Here is a 20,068-nt window from a genome sequence, read left to right on the forward strand (position 1 = left end):
CTGCCACCATTACTGCTATATTTTCTATTTCTTTTCTGTTTGGGGGTTTGCAATTTTTTAAAATAAAAACTTTAAAAGACATGCTGGATACCCAATAAATGGGTATCGGGTGCTAATTGCATCAAATTTTGTTTAGGTATTTGGATTATTTGTTGACTGAGAAAGAACTGGTTTAGACATAGAAAAATGTATGCTACATGTTCCCCAAAAGTTCATGTTTTCCACAGGATCCTAAATAAATGTTACTGATATCAATGTGCTTGGCATCCAAGTAACCTCACTTAAAATCAGAGTGCAGAACTCAGACACAAAGGAAGAGACTTAAAGAGTCTAATATCCAAATAATGGGATGCTTCAAGAGTAGATTCTATTTAATATGATAGATAGCTGTTTTAGTGCAGGGAGTCTTAGACCCCTCCACATTCTGACACCATTAGGTCCATACTACGGGTGTGCAATATTAAAAGGAGATATTTCTGGAAAATTCCAGGTCCCAATACTGGTAAGGTGGCACAGCATATTTTAGGACTAGCTTATTCTGCAGCCAAGCCAACAGGAATAGTCTGCTTCCCACCAGCACAGGTGATCCTTGGGCTGTCTTCTGCAGGCCCTTTAAAATTTAAAGGGCCTGCAATAGACGCCAAACAAACAGTTGAGAGGAATCTGTTTTCGAATCTCTCCAGTAATCCTCAAATCTATCCAAGGCTTGTGGAGGATCCCCCCCCCCAGTTTTCCTATGAATACCTAATTTACATAGATCCAAATGCACAGTTCTAGTCCCTATCTTGTGAGTCCCTTTGTGGTTTTGTCCTTCGTTTATGAAAAATTCTCAGCTCCTCATCAAGATAATGCACTAATACAAACAGACAACTTCAGGAAAACATACCAACATTATATGGATAACATTAGTTTTCCACGGAAGCACCTGTTTTTCACCCTGGTCACCTCTCCCCAATCAGATAATTCAAGCCTATATAATTTATCCCCCTCCCCCCCAAAACGCCCAGAACAAAAAAATTAAGCTTAATGTATTGTTTTCCTTCTAGTAACACATGCTAAAACGAGGCCCGCTTAGTTTAGGAATTATTGTTTCACTTAGTTGTATGTGATAAGATTGGACTTTACAACTGGATAGTACAGAATAATGGTTGGCTACGATGCCCAGCCACAAACTGCAGGCACCCGGGTAATGCCAATGGTTCCCTCAGTAGAGGGCATCTCAATGGCTAATAGTGGCATAGCCATGAAGAAAGCGGGAAATTTCATACATTTCAAAATTTTGCTCTCAAATAATTAGATCTGACAATTATGCTAAGCAAGATCTCGTTTTTTAAAAACTAGCCCTGCGCTGAAAAAAATAGCATGAATAACAATGAATTCCCACCACCCACACTTATAAAAACCACTAATCCAGTGACCTTTTCATTTTCCATGAACTTTGGCTAGTGCGGTTTGTTGTTGACTCAAGAAAAATTGTGCAGCAATATGCACACATATATTAGTAATTTGGTTCCTATTCTAAGCTTGCTGAGGTAAAATGAATGTGGTTGCTAACGTGTGACAGCAGGAGCAGGAGTTTTTATCCGAGCTCATTTGCTACATTAGCATAATATACATTTCAAAACAGAAATGTAAAAGCCAGATCAGATAACATTTGGCATCCATTGCCGGCATCTGGTGAGAGGAAATAAAAACGGCTATGAGTCCTGAACAAAAACATCTCAGCCTCTAGCACTTATACCTCATTAACGATCAACCACCTTTTCATAATTAAAGAAAAGGAAAGAAGAAGAGAAAGAAAATCTTCTTCATCTATTTATCCAGGGCCTTAAAAACCTTAGGACAGGGGTAGTCAAACTGCGGCCTTCCAGATGTCCGTGGACTACAATTCCCAGGAGCCCCTGCCAGCGAATGCTGGCAGGGGCTCCTGGGAATTGTAGTCCACGGACATCTGGAGGGCCGCAGTTTGACTACCCCTGCCTTAGGACATTAAATCACTGCTGGTGTTTGAGAAATCCATTCAACAATGAAGCAACTAATGTAATAGTTTCGATTTATTATTATCATGATCTGAGATCAGCAGTCGAGAATATCAACAGTACATAATGCACATTGATACACAAAATAGATATTCTGTACCAAAAATATACAATTAATAGAAATGATAAAATTATTAAACTACTAGGCCATGTTCTTCAGCCTTGTTGAGCATGCCAGAGCACAGAAGCTTGCTAACCTTAAGGATGGTTTCATTAAGAAGGTCGTCGAAAAATATAAAAATCATTCGTTTGGATGTTTGGACAGAATTGGGGTAAGGTATGTGTTCCAAACGTCCTAGTAAAATCGGCAATGTAGAAGTACATGTTCAATTGTTTTTACCATTCCAGACTCACATGGGCAGAGACGTACATATGGGATACGTGTTCATGTCCCTTCAAGCTAGTTTAATAAAATGTCACTTTCCATGTGTGGAATACTATTCACTCGAGACATAAGTCAAAATATGTATTCTAAAGATCTCTCGTCTGACCCAGCAGCACTTTTACCCTATCTATTTTTACAGCATTATAAAACCTGGTAATTTATATGCCATCTGAGGCAGATCTCTGAAGTGACAGCATATACATTTTGAAAGAAATAACATTTTTTTATTTCTCGCTGTTACACAAGATTCCAGATTTTCAATGTTGCAGCACCACATTATCACAGCTACTCAGAGTAGTGTGACGTGAAGGACAGAGTAATGACTTCCTTGACCCAGAGAAGAGCAAAGAGCGGGAGTCAGCTGGGAAGAGTGGCAATGCTAAGTACAAAATCTTGTCCATGCTGACAGGATCAGAGACACCATTTGCCCAGCAATTCAAAAGTATGATGACCAAGAGCCAGAGCTTATCAGCTAATGCTGGATTCACTAATCACATAGGTCTCCCAAGACAGGATTGAGAAAGGACAAGGAGCAAGAAACATGCCAATCACGGGGACATTCAGATAAGCTAGCACTACACTACTTACTTGCTTTCCATAGCATACCAAAGGGAAGAAGGTTGTTTCTGTATCATTTTAGGACAATAACTGCACACATTGCTCTTGTACTGCGCTGATGTATAACACATGCAGGAACCTATGAATGAAGCCCAAGGGTAAGTTCAAAACCAACTTCTAACCACATTGCTAGTGTAATGAGAGTTCAGCTCTTCCTAAAATCCAGCGCAATACTCCTAAAAACAACAGATAAGTTAACAGATTAACAATTACAGTATGACCTTTAACCAACACAAGAAGAGCTTTGCATATATTATCCTGAAGCCACAAGTCATTGTATCAATGGGAGGTTACTCAGGGCATCAGTGGGATTGTGTTGGATTTACAAAAAGGTGAGCCAAATCCCATTTACCGTTCTCATGCAGAGAATTCTAATCAAGCTAGATGGGGTGAAAGCAAGGACATGGCAGGACCTTGATTCTTTGAAACAGGCTGATCAGAGCAAGCCAGAAGTTACAATATAGTTTTTCGTTGGTGGTGTTCGATTCCATCACGCCGTTTCTGACTCATGGTGACTTTATAGTACCAAGTATAGTGCCAAACCACACTGACCTGACCACAAGAGGAAGCTTTCTCTCACGGACTAGAGTGCACTGTACTAGCCCCTAGATTCCTGGAACATCAGAACTTACTAGACAATTAAGCTGTTGGTTAATCAAAAGCAGGGAATTTCAGTCAGCTGCTATGTATTAACAGCCTGTAAAGCTGAAACCTTAAAAGGGACATAAATATGGTTTGAAAATTAACCAAGAATGCCAGAAAGCCTGATATGGCAATTCCACCTTCAGAAACATTTGCTCAGACATAGCTGCCAACACCAGGAACAGCACATGTTATACATTCTGTTGTTCTCAGCCGTCTCAACAGATATAGATACAATTATTCAAATAAGCCAATTTGTGGAGGGGGGAGCTGAGTCAGACTCTAAGAATATTCTCACTTGGACACAGTACATTTTCTTTCATTGTATTTCCCTTCTCTTTCTGGTTTTCCTTTTTTTTGTTTGTTAATGTTTTGCAAAATGCCACTTCCAAATGAAGTGCTTTTACACCCACAGATTATCAGATAAATTTTCCTCGTAACTGGGGGGGGGGATTATACAACTGACCTCTTGTGCTGAAACCTGTTTTGTTCTGCACTGATTTCAGTTTTAATTCCTGAAATGATCCCTGACAATTTCACTGGGTTTGTCCTTGCAGAGATGCTTAAGTGCTAGACTAGTCTGGGTTGTTGGGCCACTGATTCACTAGTTTCCTCTGAGAAACTAAACATCAATGTCTCCTCACTATCTTAATTCTAAATGGGGAGGGTGTTAAATAAAAAGAGAAGATTATGTTTTCAATTTCTGGCTGCAAAACCCAACATGTCAATAAAATACACTCTTGTCAATTCCACCTGTCAAACGTTAGGGTTCACTTTATCTTCTTAATCGTCATAAACATTTCTCACAATATCTACCTCGTCTACTCAGTACACTAAGAAAGAAATATTGTGATATCTCCCAGAACACGTGAGTCACATGCACAAGTGTCTGCTCTTGAATATCTCTATTCTTGGTGACTCACAACTGAATATGAAGTGTTATCACTAAAACATACTATGTTTTAAGAGTCCTCAAGGGATATGCAAGCTCTGTCCATGGTCTTTAATCTGTGATGGCCATTTTACAAAGGCAACATAATTGCCTGATAAACTATAACTTAACACACCAAATCAGCAGTTTTCAACCTGTGGTCCTCCAGATGTCCATGGACTACAATTCCCATGAGCCCCTGCCAGAATTGTGGTCCGTGAACATCTGGAGGACCACAGGTTGACTACCCCTACACTAAATGACACTTCCATAGAGAATATAATGGCAACAGTTATACATCATAATACATTGTAGTTTATAAACCATGGTTAAATCATGCTTTTGACACCTAAAGACATCTAATCTAAATAAACTGAGTTTACTGGCTGGTGTTCAATTGAGATTTCAAATCAGAGTTTGGGGCATAGTTTGTACTAATTCTGTTTTGTTGAAAGACCACCTGTCCACACAAATAGTAGTACGGAGAAGGTATCGTTCCTTCTAGGAAGCAAGAGGCAGATAAATGAATGCTTTATGCACAAGCCAGGATTTATTACTTTCCTCTGGAAGACTAACTTCAGTTTCTTGTGCAATCAACAGTTTAAACAATGGTTTATTGTAATGATTTGAATGGATCCATATATCTGTATATACCTGTACTGACCCAAAATAGCACATCTGTATAACTTATTATATTAATAAAGAAGGGGATACCTACATGCAGGAAATGTGCTTTCAAAATAGCACAATATATTGTCATGTTTATGGTTTTCATGTGAATCAGCACCTTATCAACCACCTGTTCAAGGAAAGGTTTGCCCTTGAGATTGTTATATTCTTAGAAAGTATTTTTTGGTAGACATGTTGACATTTAGTTCTTCTTGCTGTAGAAATCCTTCTCATTCTTCTGCACATTCCCAATATTAGACAAGCACAAGAACCAGTGCGATGTATTAGTTGCTGTACTGGGCTGGGAGCAGAGAAACTGAGGTTCAAATTTCCATTCAGTTTGCTGGGCACCCTTGTACCAGTCACACTCTCTCAGCATTCCTCAAAAAGTTGCGATGGTAAAATGAAGAAGGAAAAATCATGCGTGCCATTCTGAGCTCCTTGGAGGAAGGATAGAATAAATATGTACTTGGTGGATAAACAGAAGAACCAGGCTGGCAGTTAACAGCTTCTGGAGGAAAGGTACCATTTTCCAAGAATCTTTTAGATGTCACTATTATGTATAAGTTACCTAAGCAAGGCTTTAGAGTCACAGGAGCACTTATGTAACATGTGATCATATGAGTGTCTTGGGAATCAAAGGTCCAACAGGAACACTAATGGACTCCTGGAATCCTGAAATCACAGGGTTTAAAAAAAATGTACCCACAAATACACATACTTCCAACTAGTCAACAAGAGATTTAGCCTGAGACAGTAGATCTCTCCTAGTAAGAGAATAGCAGGCTCTGGCTGCCACACCTGGACTCAGCTTGGTGTAGTGGTTAGGAGCGCAGACTTCTAATCTGGCGAGCTGGGTTTGATTCTGCACTCCCGCACATGCAGCCAGCTGGGTGACCTTGGGTTCTCCACAGCACTGATAAAGTTTTTCTGACCAGGCAGTAATATCAGGGCTCTCTCAGCCTCACCTCCCTCCCAGGGTGTCTTGTGGGGAGAGGAAAGGGGAGGTGACTGTAAGCTGCTTTGAGACTCCTTCGGGTAGAGAAAAGCAGCATATAAGAACCAACTCTTCTTCTTCTTTCTTCTTCTTTCTTCTTTCTTCTTACTCTGTACTACGGTGGGGGAGAGCCTTCTGAACCATCAGACAGCTCAGATGAATACTGCTTATTCTGCTATAACGATGCAGCTTGTTCAAATTTTACATGACACAGACAAGCCAGATTCTATATAAAAGGTGTGAATTGTAGCCTAAGGAGAGGAGAATGACTTTGCTCTTTAGTACTATAACCTGCATGTACGTTGTGTCAATGTTAAATAACCAAATAAGAGCATTTTCTTTCTGGTTAGTTCTGAACTATATTCCCCTATTCAATGCCATAAATTACCCACAGGCAAAACTCACAACTGTTTTCCATTGCTCTTCAGCACTTTTCAGCTATTATTTCTTCAGACGCCCTCGTGTGACCATATTTAAATACCAGTCACAGGAAAGTTTTACTTCTTAGGCTTGTTTCTCGGACAGAAGGAAACATGCTGCTAAGTCCTTCTCGATTTCCAACTCATTTTGGGAAACAGCCACACTTATAAATCCTTCCTGCTGTAGCTTTGGAGGACTGGGTGCTTTGCAAAAAGCTGTTCCACTGCATCAGGAGCAATGTCTGCCGACTGTTCCTTCTACCGCCCAAATGATTCCCATATTATCATCACTGCTGTAAATCAGTTCCAAGAGTGGATCAAAAACTAATCAGAGACGATTTGAAGAAAATGAAGAAGATGGCGATATGGGCTGAAATGGCCAGAGGATTCCATTTGCAAAACTGGAGGAAAATAATTGAGATGTGGTATCTGGACTAATGCAAACAAAAATCAAACTGGACCTTTTCTGAGAAAATGTTTTACCTCTGCTGCATATATACCAGAGGTATAAACTCGGTGCTTCATGAATAAAATTAAACATATCCCAGCTGTTGCTGCAGAAACATCTGAGTTGTCCATGGCAAAAGCCTCCCTGCGGGAAACCAAGATGGTGATGAGGCAGACGCTGCAGCTGTGACTCTCTCAGCAAATCTTTTATCTGACTTCCTGAATTGTTTTAAACACATTTTTGTTTTTTAAAAAACTAATTGTTGCAGACAGCTTCTTGCAGCAAAAGCGTCCCCTTTTACCACCAGCTCCATAAGTCCTCTGCTTAACCATAGCAAAACTCAGCATTTGGCTTCAATGAACATATTCTATTTTGTAAATATTTAGGGGAGAAATTGCTCACAACAGTAACAACTTCATACCTGTTCTTAAAGTCTCCCAGGTAACATTTTCTCTGTTTGTGATTTTTAGGTAGGCTCCCCCCCCCCACCACCATGTACTAATTTTGTTTCCTTCAGGTCAACATGTAATAAGCCATTTTATTAGTTTAGTCTTTGAAAACATCCACACTTCTAGCTTGTGTAGTTTTATACAACGTTTAGAAAAGTACATTTCCGAAGAAGGCATTTGTTTTCTCTGGTGAAGAAAAGACAGCCATATATTCAGGAACTGCTTTGCCTGTCATCTAAAACATTTAGCAGAATTTTTAAACACTGTAAAAACTGACCTTAGCATGATTCTGTAAACTAGAGACAAGAATCAGTAGGAGGATGACAGAAACCATATCTGTTTCAAACTGACGTGCAGAAACAGGGGTCACAAATCTTCTGTCCTTCACATCTGATGATAAAAAGAGCAAGAATCAGCAACATTAATATAGGCATGTACGTGCTAGGCATAAACCAATAAGAGAAACGTTTTAGTACAAACTCAGTCCATACTAAAGGCATGTTTGTACTGAGTGGCTCATCATAAAATATTTTACTGATTAGACGCAGCCAAGTCTGCATGTACTTTACAACTCAGGGTTTTTTTTCAGCCTGATGTCTATCAGTTATACATTGTAAACACTGGAACAGAATTTTGCACGCATTAAGAATCAAAACACTTTAAATTTTATATTTTGAGTTTAAGAAAATGTAAAGAGTTAACTATTTATCAGTCACATCTTTCTCTCACCCCCTCTCCTCCATTATCATCATAATACACAAACACATGAGATTGCCTTATATTGAGGCAGATCCTTAAGTGTACTAAGGCTGGTCTTCTCTATTCAGACTGGCAGTAGCTCTCTTGTGGCAGGTGAGATTTCTCATATTTCCTACTATCTGATCCTTTCAACTGGAGATGCCAGGGATTGGGTTGGGTTCTTCCATACACAAAGGAGATGCTCTGTCACTGAGCAGCAGCCCCTCACCTAACAACAGTCCTGTTCGGGCTGTACATCAGGCACACTGACTGGGCCAAGGTTACCAAGGGAGCTTCATTAGGTTGGAGTTGAGCCCAAGTCTCCCCAATCTAACCATCGGACCAGCCATTCTCAACAAGGGGAATATGATCCGGGGGGGGGGGGGGCTGGCACATTTGAAGGAGGCCACAGACTGCAAAATGTAAGAGGAGATCCCAAAGGATTTAGAGGGGGGGCTCTGGTAACCAAACTGATGAGATATCCTTTTGCCCCTCTCGAAACCTGACCACGCTTAAACAAATCACATTTATTGAAAGTTGAGGGAAACATAGAAAAAGAACACTTGAAGGAGTCTCAAAATGGCTTACAATTGCCATCTCTTCCTCTCCCCATACCAGATATCCCATGAGGTAAGAAGGGATGAGAGAGCTCTGACAGAGCTGCTCTGCATGAATAGCCCAAAGAGAACTGTGAGTGGCCCGAGGTCATCCAGCTGGCTGTATGTGGAGGAGCAGGGAATCAAAACTGACTTTCCAAATTAGAGGCCACCACTCCTGACCACTACCCCAAGCTGGCTTTCGGTTCTAAGTTCCGACTGAGAGTTTTAAACAAAACAATGTGAAGAAAAAATATAATAACAATTCCCAAACTTAGGGATGAAAGTCTCTAACCACTTTCCCTCACAGTTCACAAAAAGCCACAGACTCTCGGGATCCAAGGCTCACTACCAGAAACGGCCTCTGTTCTGCCAACTGCCTTTTCCAATTTTCATCCATTTTATCACTGCAATAATCCTATGAGTCAGTTTAAACTACGAAAGATGGATTGGCTGGCTGAATTGTTACATCTGAATGGAGCCTTAAACTCAGCCAAATTAGCCACCACCACACTGGGTCTCCGATGTTACTGAACTTTCTTCAAAACCTTAATGCACACAGCTAATAGTCACCAGCAGTCTGATACCATGCACCTTCACGGCCAAATTGTTTTAGTTTTAGGATTTCCTTTTAAAAGAGTCAACTAATATACGACCAATCTGTCGAACTCAATGTTGCCACAGCATATTTTGTTTTATTGTTAGAACGATATTACTACAATATATTCCCCAGGGAAAAAGCCAAGTAGATATCCTGGCCAATTTTACAGTTTATATACAATGGCACAGCTGTGTCACTGAATGCTGTTAGATTCACAAATGAGATTCGGTACTGAAAGATTCTGGAGATCAGGCAGGGCCATTTCTTTTTATCATTTCAAGGGGTGGGAGCACAGTATAGGAGGAGGCATATTCCAACACTCCTGCCAAGTGGCAGCAGCTCATGTGGGGGCACCACTTCCCATGTTCCCTACTCGGTCCAAGGACTTATGAAGATCTCTGTACAGTTGTTGGAGCTGACGTGGCAGTGGAATAAGTGGAGAAACAGCATGACTTCCATATGCAAGATCTGCAGTGTGCATAATTGAGCAGAATACAAAGGGTATCCTGCAGGGGGCATCAGAGGAGATGTATATTTAGCATAGATGGGACAGTTATTTGCTGATGATTTTCAAATTATCTTCTCCAGTGTCCTGACTGGCTCAACAAGGGAGTTCCTGCTTGCTTGAGAACACTTCCTCCCTGCTTGCCTCCAGAACAAGAGTTGTTGAACAGATATAATGACTTCAGACAACAGCTAGAACAGATAGTTAGGTCTCTATCACTCCCTTTCTATACATATTTCTTTCTCTTCATAAATAAAATTATTTTATTCTTTAAGCAGCCCGGTACTTCACTGTCTCAATTCTGCCAACGAAAGATCCCTTAAGCTCACCGGATCTCAGCTGCAGTGGTGGTATGGGACAAGTGGGGAGGAAGTATATGCCTTGTCCAACACTGCTCACAGACAGGCTAAATAGATGTTGCAGCGAGTCCTGAACCTGGTCTGGAAAGTGAGGACAGCTGCAGCCATGCCTGTCTCCATTTGGCATCCCAAAATACTGCTTTGGTCATTTGGGTGGTAAAGCAGCCTTGACACAAAGAAACACTTTATATACAAACATATACAAATGTGACCAAGCATGCACACAGAAATACAGAGAACACTTGGCCTTGTTAATAATATATAGAATCATGGAGTTGGAAGGGGCCATCAGGCAATCTAGTCCAACCCCTTGCATAATGCCTAAAGCAGGGGTAGTCAACCTGTGGTCCTCCAGATGTCCATGGACTATAATTCCCTTGAGCCCCTGCCAGCGTTTGACTACCCCTGGCCTAAAGCATCCATGAGAAGTAGCTGTCCAGCTGCTGTTTAAAGACTGCCAATGAGGGGCAGCTCACTACCTCCTTAGGCAGCCTACACCACTGCTGAATTACTCTTTTTTCATGATACACCTGATACTGCTCTATACGTAGTTTAAAGCCATTAATGCAGCTCCTATCCTCTGCTACCAACAGGAACCACTCCCTGTCCTCCTCCAAGTGACAAGCTTTCAGATACTTAAAAAGAGCCATCATGTCCCCTCTCAACTTCCTCTTCTCCAGGCTGAAGATTCCCAAGTCCCCCAGCCTTTCCTCACAAGGCTTGGACTCAGGCCCCGGATCATCCCCACTGCTCTGCTGGTTGCATCAAGGTGGAAGCAGCTGCTGCTCAGTAGCAGGACTTGGTGGGGTGGCTTTTGGGCCTAAACTGAACTGCAAAACAATAACATTTCAACAGAGAATGCAGACAGAATGGATTTAGCAAGAACACTGCCCTCCAAAGAGCTTTTATTTCCAGGAGAAAATTATAATCTACCAACAAGAAAATTATTTCAGGTACAAAAGGATTCTCACAAATGTAAATAATGAAACCCTAATAGTCAAAAGTCCACAAATGAAACACATGCATACTGGAATACTGAATAAATACATGTGCAATATTGTGTAGGTACTCACTTTCGGAATTTAACAAAATTAAGCATGTCTATAAATTGCAATGGCGTTCATTGACCAGAATATGCAAAGCAAGTAGCTTTCCTGTACAGAACATAGCAGAAAACAAATAGTAATTCAAAAAGCTACCGGGGGGGGGGAGTAGAATGAATAAGTAAAAACCTGAATACCTGTTGGATCACTGAAATCTAAAAATATCAGTTTCTAAACCCTATTATGCACAAGGGGCTAGTATTGCCAACCGAATATGTTTCTGCTTTGATGTCACACCTGCAAGAAAAACAGCAGTATCATACAAGATTAGGTGGGGCAGAACAAATTGATAAGGAGAATCAGTATAATGAATAAGATTATTATTTATTAACAATTACAACGGAATATATTTTCTTTTCACTTAGTTCACTTGAATGCATCCATGGGTTGTTTTTTTCTTTTTCAAATGAGCTGTACATAGTAGAAGCACTTCTGATGTCCTTAAGGATACATAAGTGTTTACATTCTATTATGGGCTTAAGCAGCCAGTGATGAAGCAGTGACCTCTCTATGCACATGATGCAGAAAGAAATTGGCGATCTCTCCATACACATCTTATGCATATACTGCATTCTACAGGCATATACCTCAGATTAGTCTCTAAATGACAAGCTACTGAAAATCATTTTTCTGTCTTTCAAGTGGGCTGCTCTTCCCTTCCCACTTATGGAAGCTGAATCAACCAACAGAGCTATACTGGCAGAACAGGATACACACACCTGCCAGATTTGTTAGCCAGAAAATAAATCGAAGTCATGATGAACGGGAAAGGAATGGGGTGATAGTTCTTATTCAATAGTGTATTTGTAGGAAACTAGCATCAGAAGGAGAAGTGCTACTACCTTTGCTAAACGAAACTAAATCCTGTCACACAGGTTGAGACCAGGCATAACCAACAACATCTGCAGGGCCCCTGCTCCCTCCCTCCCAGCAATCCATCAATGCGTTCTGCTCCTGGACCTGTTTGTACAGTTATACTCTTTGTACTGTTGTACTGTTAACATTGTTACAATGATCAGTAGTATTAGTGTTATGGTTATTTATATGTTATGGATTGTTTCTTGGAGATGTTTCTATGTTCGATGTAAACTGCCCTGAGCTTCCGGGGAGGGCAGTACATAAATATAACAAATCCTTATCCATGGTTCCTCTATATATTTGTGAAACAGCCTGGGGGGTGGGACGTGTCCAGCTGTCCAAGTTGGAATAGGGCCAATCAGGCAGTGGCTCTGCCCCTGCAGCTCCCACCCTCTGTCCCTGGATTCTAGCCTCCTTGCTCTCAGCAGCAGGTAAGGGGCCAGCAGCAGGTAAGAGGAGAGGGCCCTGGGCAAAGGGTTGTGGTGGAGGGCTTGCTAACAAGAGCCTCTTGGCCTGCTAAGCAGGGCCTGCTAACGAGGGCCTCTTGGCCTGATAGGCTGGGCCTGCTAACGAGCTCTGTCCTGGGCCTACTAATGAACTGGCCAGCCCCTGCCCACCCCACTTGTTCTGGCTGTGAATTGCGGCCCAAAGCCACCTTAAGCTGCCTGGCCAGGGCCCGGGGGTAGGGGGGATTCTTAAAAGGCCTAACGCCTCCATTCCACTAAACTGATGTGAACTGTCATAACCCAGTTCTTCCAGAGGGTTCCCAGGCAACTCTGTAGGGCAGCTTCATGGTTAAGGGGAAAGGTACTATGAAGCATGTGGCTTTTTGTAATGGTGTTATAAATGGGATGGGATTTGGTGACCACAGATTCCTCTAGGCAAGGGGGAAGAGCAAAGACATAAGTTTTAGTGACCAGTACATTTGATTAACCAGCAACACCCATTCCCCATAGCTGTAAAACAATGAAGCTTGTATTGTATTTCCCCAGGGTAGTAGTTTATACCATGCCAAACATCTGTAACATACCACTGTTACTGAAATAAGCCAGCTCCCCCAAATAAAGTTTACCTGTCATCCCTATCTACATGGTTTGCCCTTCCAGAGAGGCAAACATTATTTTCAGAGTTTATATCAGAAAGCATCATTATGAATGCAAGGCTAGATAATGGAGGGCTAGATAATGCCACACCTATGATGGTGAATTCATAGGTCCATTCCGCACGACTTCAATGTTGCAAAAGGCTTCCGAATTGTAAACGCTACTAATTTGCAGTTATGCACGACGTCGCACACAATCTGCCACACTCCTGAAACCGATCCGCAAAAAGCGATTCGTTGTAGCGCTTAAAGGGGAATCCAGAAAAGTGGATTCACCCTCCGAAAAGCACTACACTCTTGCAAACAATCTGCAACAATAGCAAAAAAGACCTGTGCGTTCCCATTGTTGCGGTTCCAGCTAAGTCCCTCCCCCTGGCTCTCTCCTCCGAACTTCTGGTGAAGCGATTGCCATTTTTTTTTCTCGGAGCGAGCAGAAAGCAACGAACCGGCGAGGTTTCATTCACCCAGCGAGGCTTCTCCGGCTACAGTCCCTCCACAGAGCTGCTTTAAAGCTGTCCTCAAGTCACCAAGCACAACACAGCCCAGTTTGCAAGTTCTCTTTATTTTCGGCTGAAAATCGTGCCCGTGCCTGGGGGGGGGGATTTTTTTTTCTCTTGGGGGAGTGTGGTAACGATCAATCAGCAGCTCACATGCCAGCTGCCAGCTAGATGGGTCTCTATGTTAGGAGGAATCAAGGAATCAAGGCATATTCGTTGCAACGTGTGTTTTTCTTTTTTAAAAAAACCTGTGCTTAAAGGGAAAGGGGCTTTTCGGGAGCATGATAACGGCCACCCATTGGCTGTTCATTTGATTGATGGCCAGGGCCGGGACAAAGCACAGAAAAAATCGCTTCCTTTCTAGTGATTTTTTGGCGAGACTGGAAACCTGTGGGAAACAATTGAAACACTACTGGATTCCACTACAAAGGCAGGTATGCATAACGCAGAACTGCACTTTTAAAAATAGCGTTTCCGCTTTCAGGAACCAATTGGCAACATTGGTCCTTGTGCGGAATGGGCCATATGGTCCTTTATGGACAAAATAAAAATAATCCCTATTACAAAAATATGGGCCAATCAAGCATAAATAATACGTTCTTTGTACAAAGAACATTTTATACTATTTCCTACAGCTTCAGTATTTCTGCAGAGAAGATTCTGTACCAGCAACTGCTATTTAGCTGTCACAGAGATGTCCTTTATTCTAAGAAGCACCAAAAGTTGTACACTGATAGAATTGTCAGATTAATTCCTTTATCCCAATGTTTGTACTTTTTCCCGTGGAGAGGTGGAGCAAATATTGCCGGATAATTCAGATCACATATGATGTAATGAAGGCAATCACTTTGGTTCTGTACCAAAGAAGAAGGGATTTTTCACTCAACCCCAAGCATGAAATGTCAATTCTAATGGGTGTACAAAAGACCCAACAATTGATCCTGAAGTCTGCCACCTGCTGGGTTATTAGACTCATCAGTCACAGACTTAGATGACTCATCTCAAGCAGGACAAAAACGATTCATCAAGAGCATTCTTAATGCATAAAGTAAAATAGTGCTTGATTATGATCTAGGACATATATTTCTGTCCCAGCAATTACTTACATACTGGCTTCTTGGGGGGGCAGTTGGGAGGTTCCTCTTAGATCCTCTCTAATATGTGCTCTAAAACAGAAGATAGAATGCTTCTTAAAAGTTCTTTTTGACCCCACTCTTTGCATTTATTCCAAAGAGGCAGAGAATTCATTCATTAAGAAATGTTGCTAGTTTTATTATTAACAGAGATTAGATTTTGTAGATTTTGTAAATGATAATTTTATACTGTCAACATGTCAATATGATAACTTTACACTGTCAATATGTATATTGCCATCTATTTGGCAGCAATTTGCTAAACAGGAACACGAAGATAAAGCAAGCCATTGTTTGTTTGTTTGTTTGTTTGTTTGTTTATGAGTGGCATAGAAGACAGCTTATACCATGACCTGGGAATGTAATAAAGCCAGGGGAAGAAGAGCATATATCCCTGTCTCAATTTAAGCTCAATTTAAGCTCAATATTTAGAATCTTGTTCCAGAGAAGCCCACCCTCATACCACCACACCTTAAGAATAAATATTATTTTTGTTGTTGTTGTTAGATGCAAAGTTGTGTCTGACCCATCGTGACCCCATGGACAATGATCCTCTAGGCCTTCCTGTCCTCTACCATTCCCCGGAGTCCATTTAAGTTTGCACTGACTGCTTCAGTGACTCCATCCAGCCACCTCATTCTCTGTCGTCCCCTTCTTCTTTTGCCCTCAATCGCTCCCAGCATTAGGCTCTTCTCCAGGGAGTCCTTCCTGCTCATGAGGTGGCCAAAGTATTTAAGTTTCATCTTCAGGATCTGGCCTTCTAAGGAGCAGTCAGGGCTGATCTCCTCTAAGACCGTTAATGCACTGGAGGTTTCATGCCGGGCTGCAGGCTAGAGTTTTAGTCATGGCAGGTTGCCCCGCCTCTTCCTGCACCCATGTGGGGGAGCATTTGTACTGGTGCTCCTCATTTGCCCCTGATTTTTGCTTCTGCACGGGAGCAGTGAAGTTCCCAGTGCATAAATGGTCTGAATCTGACCGGTTTGTTCGCCTTCCAGTCCAAGGGACTTGCAAGAGTCTTCTCCAACAAACTGTTATTTTTTTTTAAAAAAACCCCAAAAACCATGCACTAGGCTTGCCTAACAACGCAAACGGTAACGGTAACACCCTTCCAAGTCTTTTGACTATAACTCTGATTAGGATCGCATTGTCAGTCAACTAAATGCAGAACAGTTATCAGAATAGGGTTGCCAGTTCTGGGTTGGGAAATACCTGGAAACTCTGGGGGTGGAGTCAGGAATGGGCAGAATTTGTGGCAGGGAAAGGGTCATGTCTGACCCTTGGGGTGACGCCCTCTAGCGTTTTCTTGGCAGACTCAATACGGGGTGGTTTGCCAGTGCCTTCCCCAGTCATTACCATTTGCCAGTGCCTTCCCCAGTCATCAACATATACAGAACAATTTTTTTTAGGCCAGGGGCACCTATACGACCAGCTGCCTCCACAAGAAACGTAACTGAGAGTCAGACCCTCCAATATAATTCTCATCACTAGGATTTGTCCTCTGTGACAACAAGATTATTGAATTAGAGTTGCCAGGCTACAGCTGGCAAATCCCAGGACCATTTAGGGAGCAAAGTCTGGCATGCTGGCCTTCTGACATGTCTCCTGGTGAAAACCAAAAGTGATGTCATGGAATGTTCTAGGATTTGCAAAACTGCTATAATGCAATGGTATGGTTTTTCTCTAAAATGACCACAGCATACTGGTACAATGCCTGCACACACCCCATTCCACCTGTCATTTTCTCCCACTGGTCCTTCAGGATTAAGCAGACACACAGTTGCTGGGAAGTCTCCCACTTTAGTGGGATACCTGGCCACTTTAATTATTGCCCCTGTAAATTCTATATACATTCTATATAAATTCTATTTACAGTTAAGGCATACTAGGCCACAAAACATCTGCTCAAAAACTGCATAGCTGTTGCCTGTAATGTGGAGCCCACGTATTATTGGTATTGAACAATGCCTGGGTTACAGCCTTAATAATAGGTAAAGCCTGGATTGTTCTTGTATCTTTTGGAGGTACCACTGGAGACCTTGTACCTCTTGGATTATCTGGTTCAGTCTGAAAAGCCATACAGTCAGCTGAATCTATCTAAGGCCTTTCCACAAGAGTCTCCCTTTACCTTGGTTCCAACAAATCAGATGTCTATGGGATTGGAATATTCTTCAAAGATTGGTTCTCCAGGACAAAACTAATACTTGCAAATAGGAATAAAGCCAGAAGAATTCTGGGGATTGAACTGCTGCAGCTGTCATCACAAAGAAAAGGGGATAGAAAGAAGGCCAAAGCTTGCATGGCATAAAGCAGTAAGCATTGAATCTGGCAAAATAGCCAACTGAAATTAAGTTTTACAGAGAGATGTGGTAGGGATCACCCCAGCCGGGGCGGGGGGGGGGGGCATTTACCACATTTGATACACAAATCTAAGCTGATTTTAGTTCCATGTGATAAAAACTATGCAAAAATGAAAAAGGACTGACAGTTATTGAATGCAGTAATTCCAGAAGGTCACCAAACAAATAGCCAAATACTGTGCCATAGCATGCAAAGTATGACAAAACTGTGCTACTGGAAATTTGCCTTAGGCAATCTTGACATTTGTACACTGACAAGATTTTCTGGATTATAGTTTTCTAAATTGTGTGGGTTTTGTAACTGGTTTGGAACTGTATTTTAATACATCTAATCTAATCTACTGGTCAGATTATGGGTGGGGTTCCTAGGCAGGGAAGCCAGCATTTCTTCAATGTTAATTTCCAATGAGCATGTTTGAATAGCTCAGGGACAGGGACTACTCTCCTTGGTCCAAGCAAGTCCAACTCAGCCAATTGGCTTGGACATTAGAGGTGCCTTTGATGTACTCCACTAAAACAGATGCTAGACATCTTCTGGCTACTTCATTATCAAGGCCACTTCCCCATACAGCCAGCTGGGTGACCTTGGGCCAGTCACAGTTCTGTTACACCCGTAATCACCTCTGATTTATTGTTACCAAGAGCAAGCCTGGGGTAGTGGTTAACAAGAACGGTGGCCTCTAATCTGGAGAACTGATTCCCCACTTTTCCATATACAGCCCACTGGGTGACCATGGGCCAGCCTCAGAGGGGGAGAGGAAGGCAATTATAAGCCACCTTGGGACTTCTTTGGGTAGTAAACAGCAGGATATCAAAATGTTCTTTCTCTTCAGCTCTCATGCCTCCATATTAATTTTTTTTTGCATACAACATATTTGTTGCAATAAGGGGACTATAGTCTTCCATCCTTCCAAGGTCGGTAAAATGAGTACCCAGCTTGCTGGGGGAGTAAATGGTAATGACTGGGGAAGGCAATGGCAAACCACCCCATGAAAATGCTAGAGGGCGTCACCCCAAGGGTCAGGCATGACCCGGTGCTTGCACAGGGGATACCTTTACCTTTACTTTAAGAAGTACTTGTGTGAGTGGACAGGGAAAACTACTCCATGGAATAACCTTGTCTGATGCTGTGTTGCACCTAGGCATCAGATGCTGATGTAGTCCATTTCTGCCAGAAGAGTTGAAGTCTGCCCCCAATAGAGAAGACCTGGTGTCAAGAGCCCTGTGGGCAAGGTTTGTTACACAAGAAAATATGTCCTAAAAGGAAGTATGCAACAGGAAAAAAAAAAACCTTAAAGAGCTCCTCCAAGTCCTGCACATGAGAAGGAAGCAGGAAAATAATCGGAGGAGGTACTCCTCTCAACAGCAGTTGGAAGGAATTGGCCCAATTGACCCTTCTTCTATGGATGGTGGGAGGAGGAGTACCCAAATACTTTGATCCCTCCTGAGCCAGATGTTAGACCATTTTAGAAGGGAGGGGGAGTTATAAGTGTGGAGAATTAGTTTCTGAGCTGCCCAGCTCTGACATTTTTGCTTATCACTCAGTACTTTATGGATCAAGGCTTCACAAAACTTTTGATCTAGTCTCAGATGACATTCTCCTAAGAAAACAAAGAATCCCACTTCTGGGGTAATTACCACAATATAATTTGAAAAGCTGTAATCCAACAATAATGGACTAACAGATCAGCCCCAAATTGTAAACGTCTCCTAAGGGGAGTTATTTTTAGAGCCTGCGCTTAAGTGCACTTCTCCAACCTGCAGATTTGCCAGGTTGCAGATGTTATAAAACTTGAATGAACTGCAGGCACAGGTTAAATATTCAAAAATGTTCTACATAAGCTGTGAAATGAAATTCAGCAAGGACAAATGGAAAAACTAACACAGGAAAGAAAAACAAAATCCAAAACCATATAAGTGCGGGGGGCGGGGGGCGTCAAAAGGATTACCTGCTAACTAACAGCATTTCCAAAAGGGATTTAGGGTTTATAGTGAATAACAAGCTGAACTTTAGTCAACAATGTGTTGCTGTAGCACACCAAAAAAGAAAAAGAAAAAGAAAAAAAGCAAATTAAGCTGCTTTACTAATATATACCTATTTACCTACTTCAGTCTGTTTGTACAATCCATCAAGATGGTTTGTCAATTACGAGCTATTTGCATTTCAGCTCTGAGTGGAGAGGGCTGGTTTCAATGACTAGGGAAAGACAGTGAGTGTGCTGAGCCAAGTCAGGGCACTCCAGGTGACAGCAAAATAATATGCTGAAAGACAAAAGGTCAAATCCAAAATATTTTTCTTCAGGTTTTGATCTAGGGGACTGACTTGAGGGAAGAGCTGTAGTTAAATTGCAAAACATCTGCTATGCAAGAAGAAGTTACCACGTTCAACCACAGCATTTCCGGGTGTTCTTTTTTTTGGGGGGGGGGGGTTATCAGGTTATAGGTGATATAAAAGACCTCTACTCAAGACTCTGAAGAGCTGCTGCTGGCTATAGGCAGTATAGGCCTTGATAGACCCAAGGGTAGATTTGGCATAAGACATGTTCAGAAGTACTGGATACAGAGATTTTATTCACAGTGGAAATGATCCCTGTGGCTACACCCCTCCCCCCATTTTAATGC

At 41.9% G+C, this 20,068-nt stretch overlaps 1 protein-coding gene across 8 annotated transcripts in view; it reads right to left on the reverse strand.

The window, feature by feature from the left end:
• THRB (thyroid hormone receptor beta) overlaps nucleotides 1-20,068 on the reverse strand; it is a 184,297-nt gene that overhangs the window by 130,770 nt on the left and 33,459 nt on the right. For 4 of the 8 annotated variants that reach the window (XM_077302752.1, XM_077302751.1, XM_077302750.1 and 1 more), the window contains exon 2: nucleotides 7,875-7,987. The exons of 2 other annotated variants lie outside the window; for them this stretch is intronic. Coding sequence is in view for 1 of the 6 variants with exons in the window: in XM_077302749.1 (XP_077158864.1) it covers nucleotides 3,013-3,028 (16 nt within the window). In the remaining 5 variants the exon portion in view is untranslated. Of the gene's footprint in view, nucleotides 1-3,012; nucleotides 3,122-3,594; nucleotides 3,626-7,874; nucleotides 7,988-20,068 lie in introns of those variants that run through there. 2 more of the 8 variants (XM_077302749.1, XM_077302757.1) reach the window with 2 other exon arrangements.

The sequence above is a fragment of the Paroedura picta genome, chromosome 11, assembly GCF_049243985.1.
Source record: "Paroedura picta isolate Pp20150507F chromosome 11, Ppicta_v3.0, whole genome shotgun sequence".
NCBI lineage: Eukaryota > Metazoa > Chordata > Lepidosauria > Squamata > Gekkonidae > Paroedura > Paroedura picta.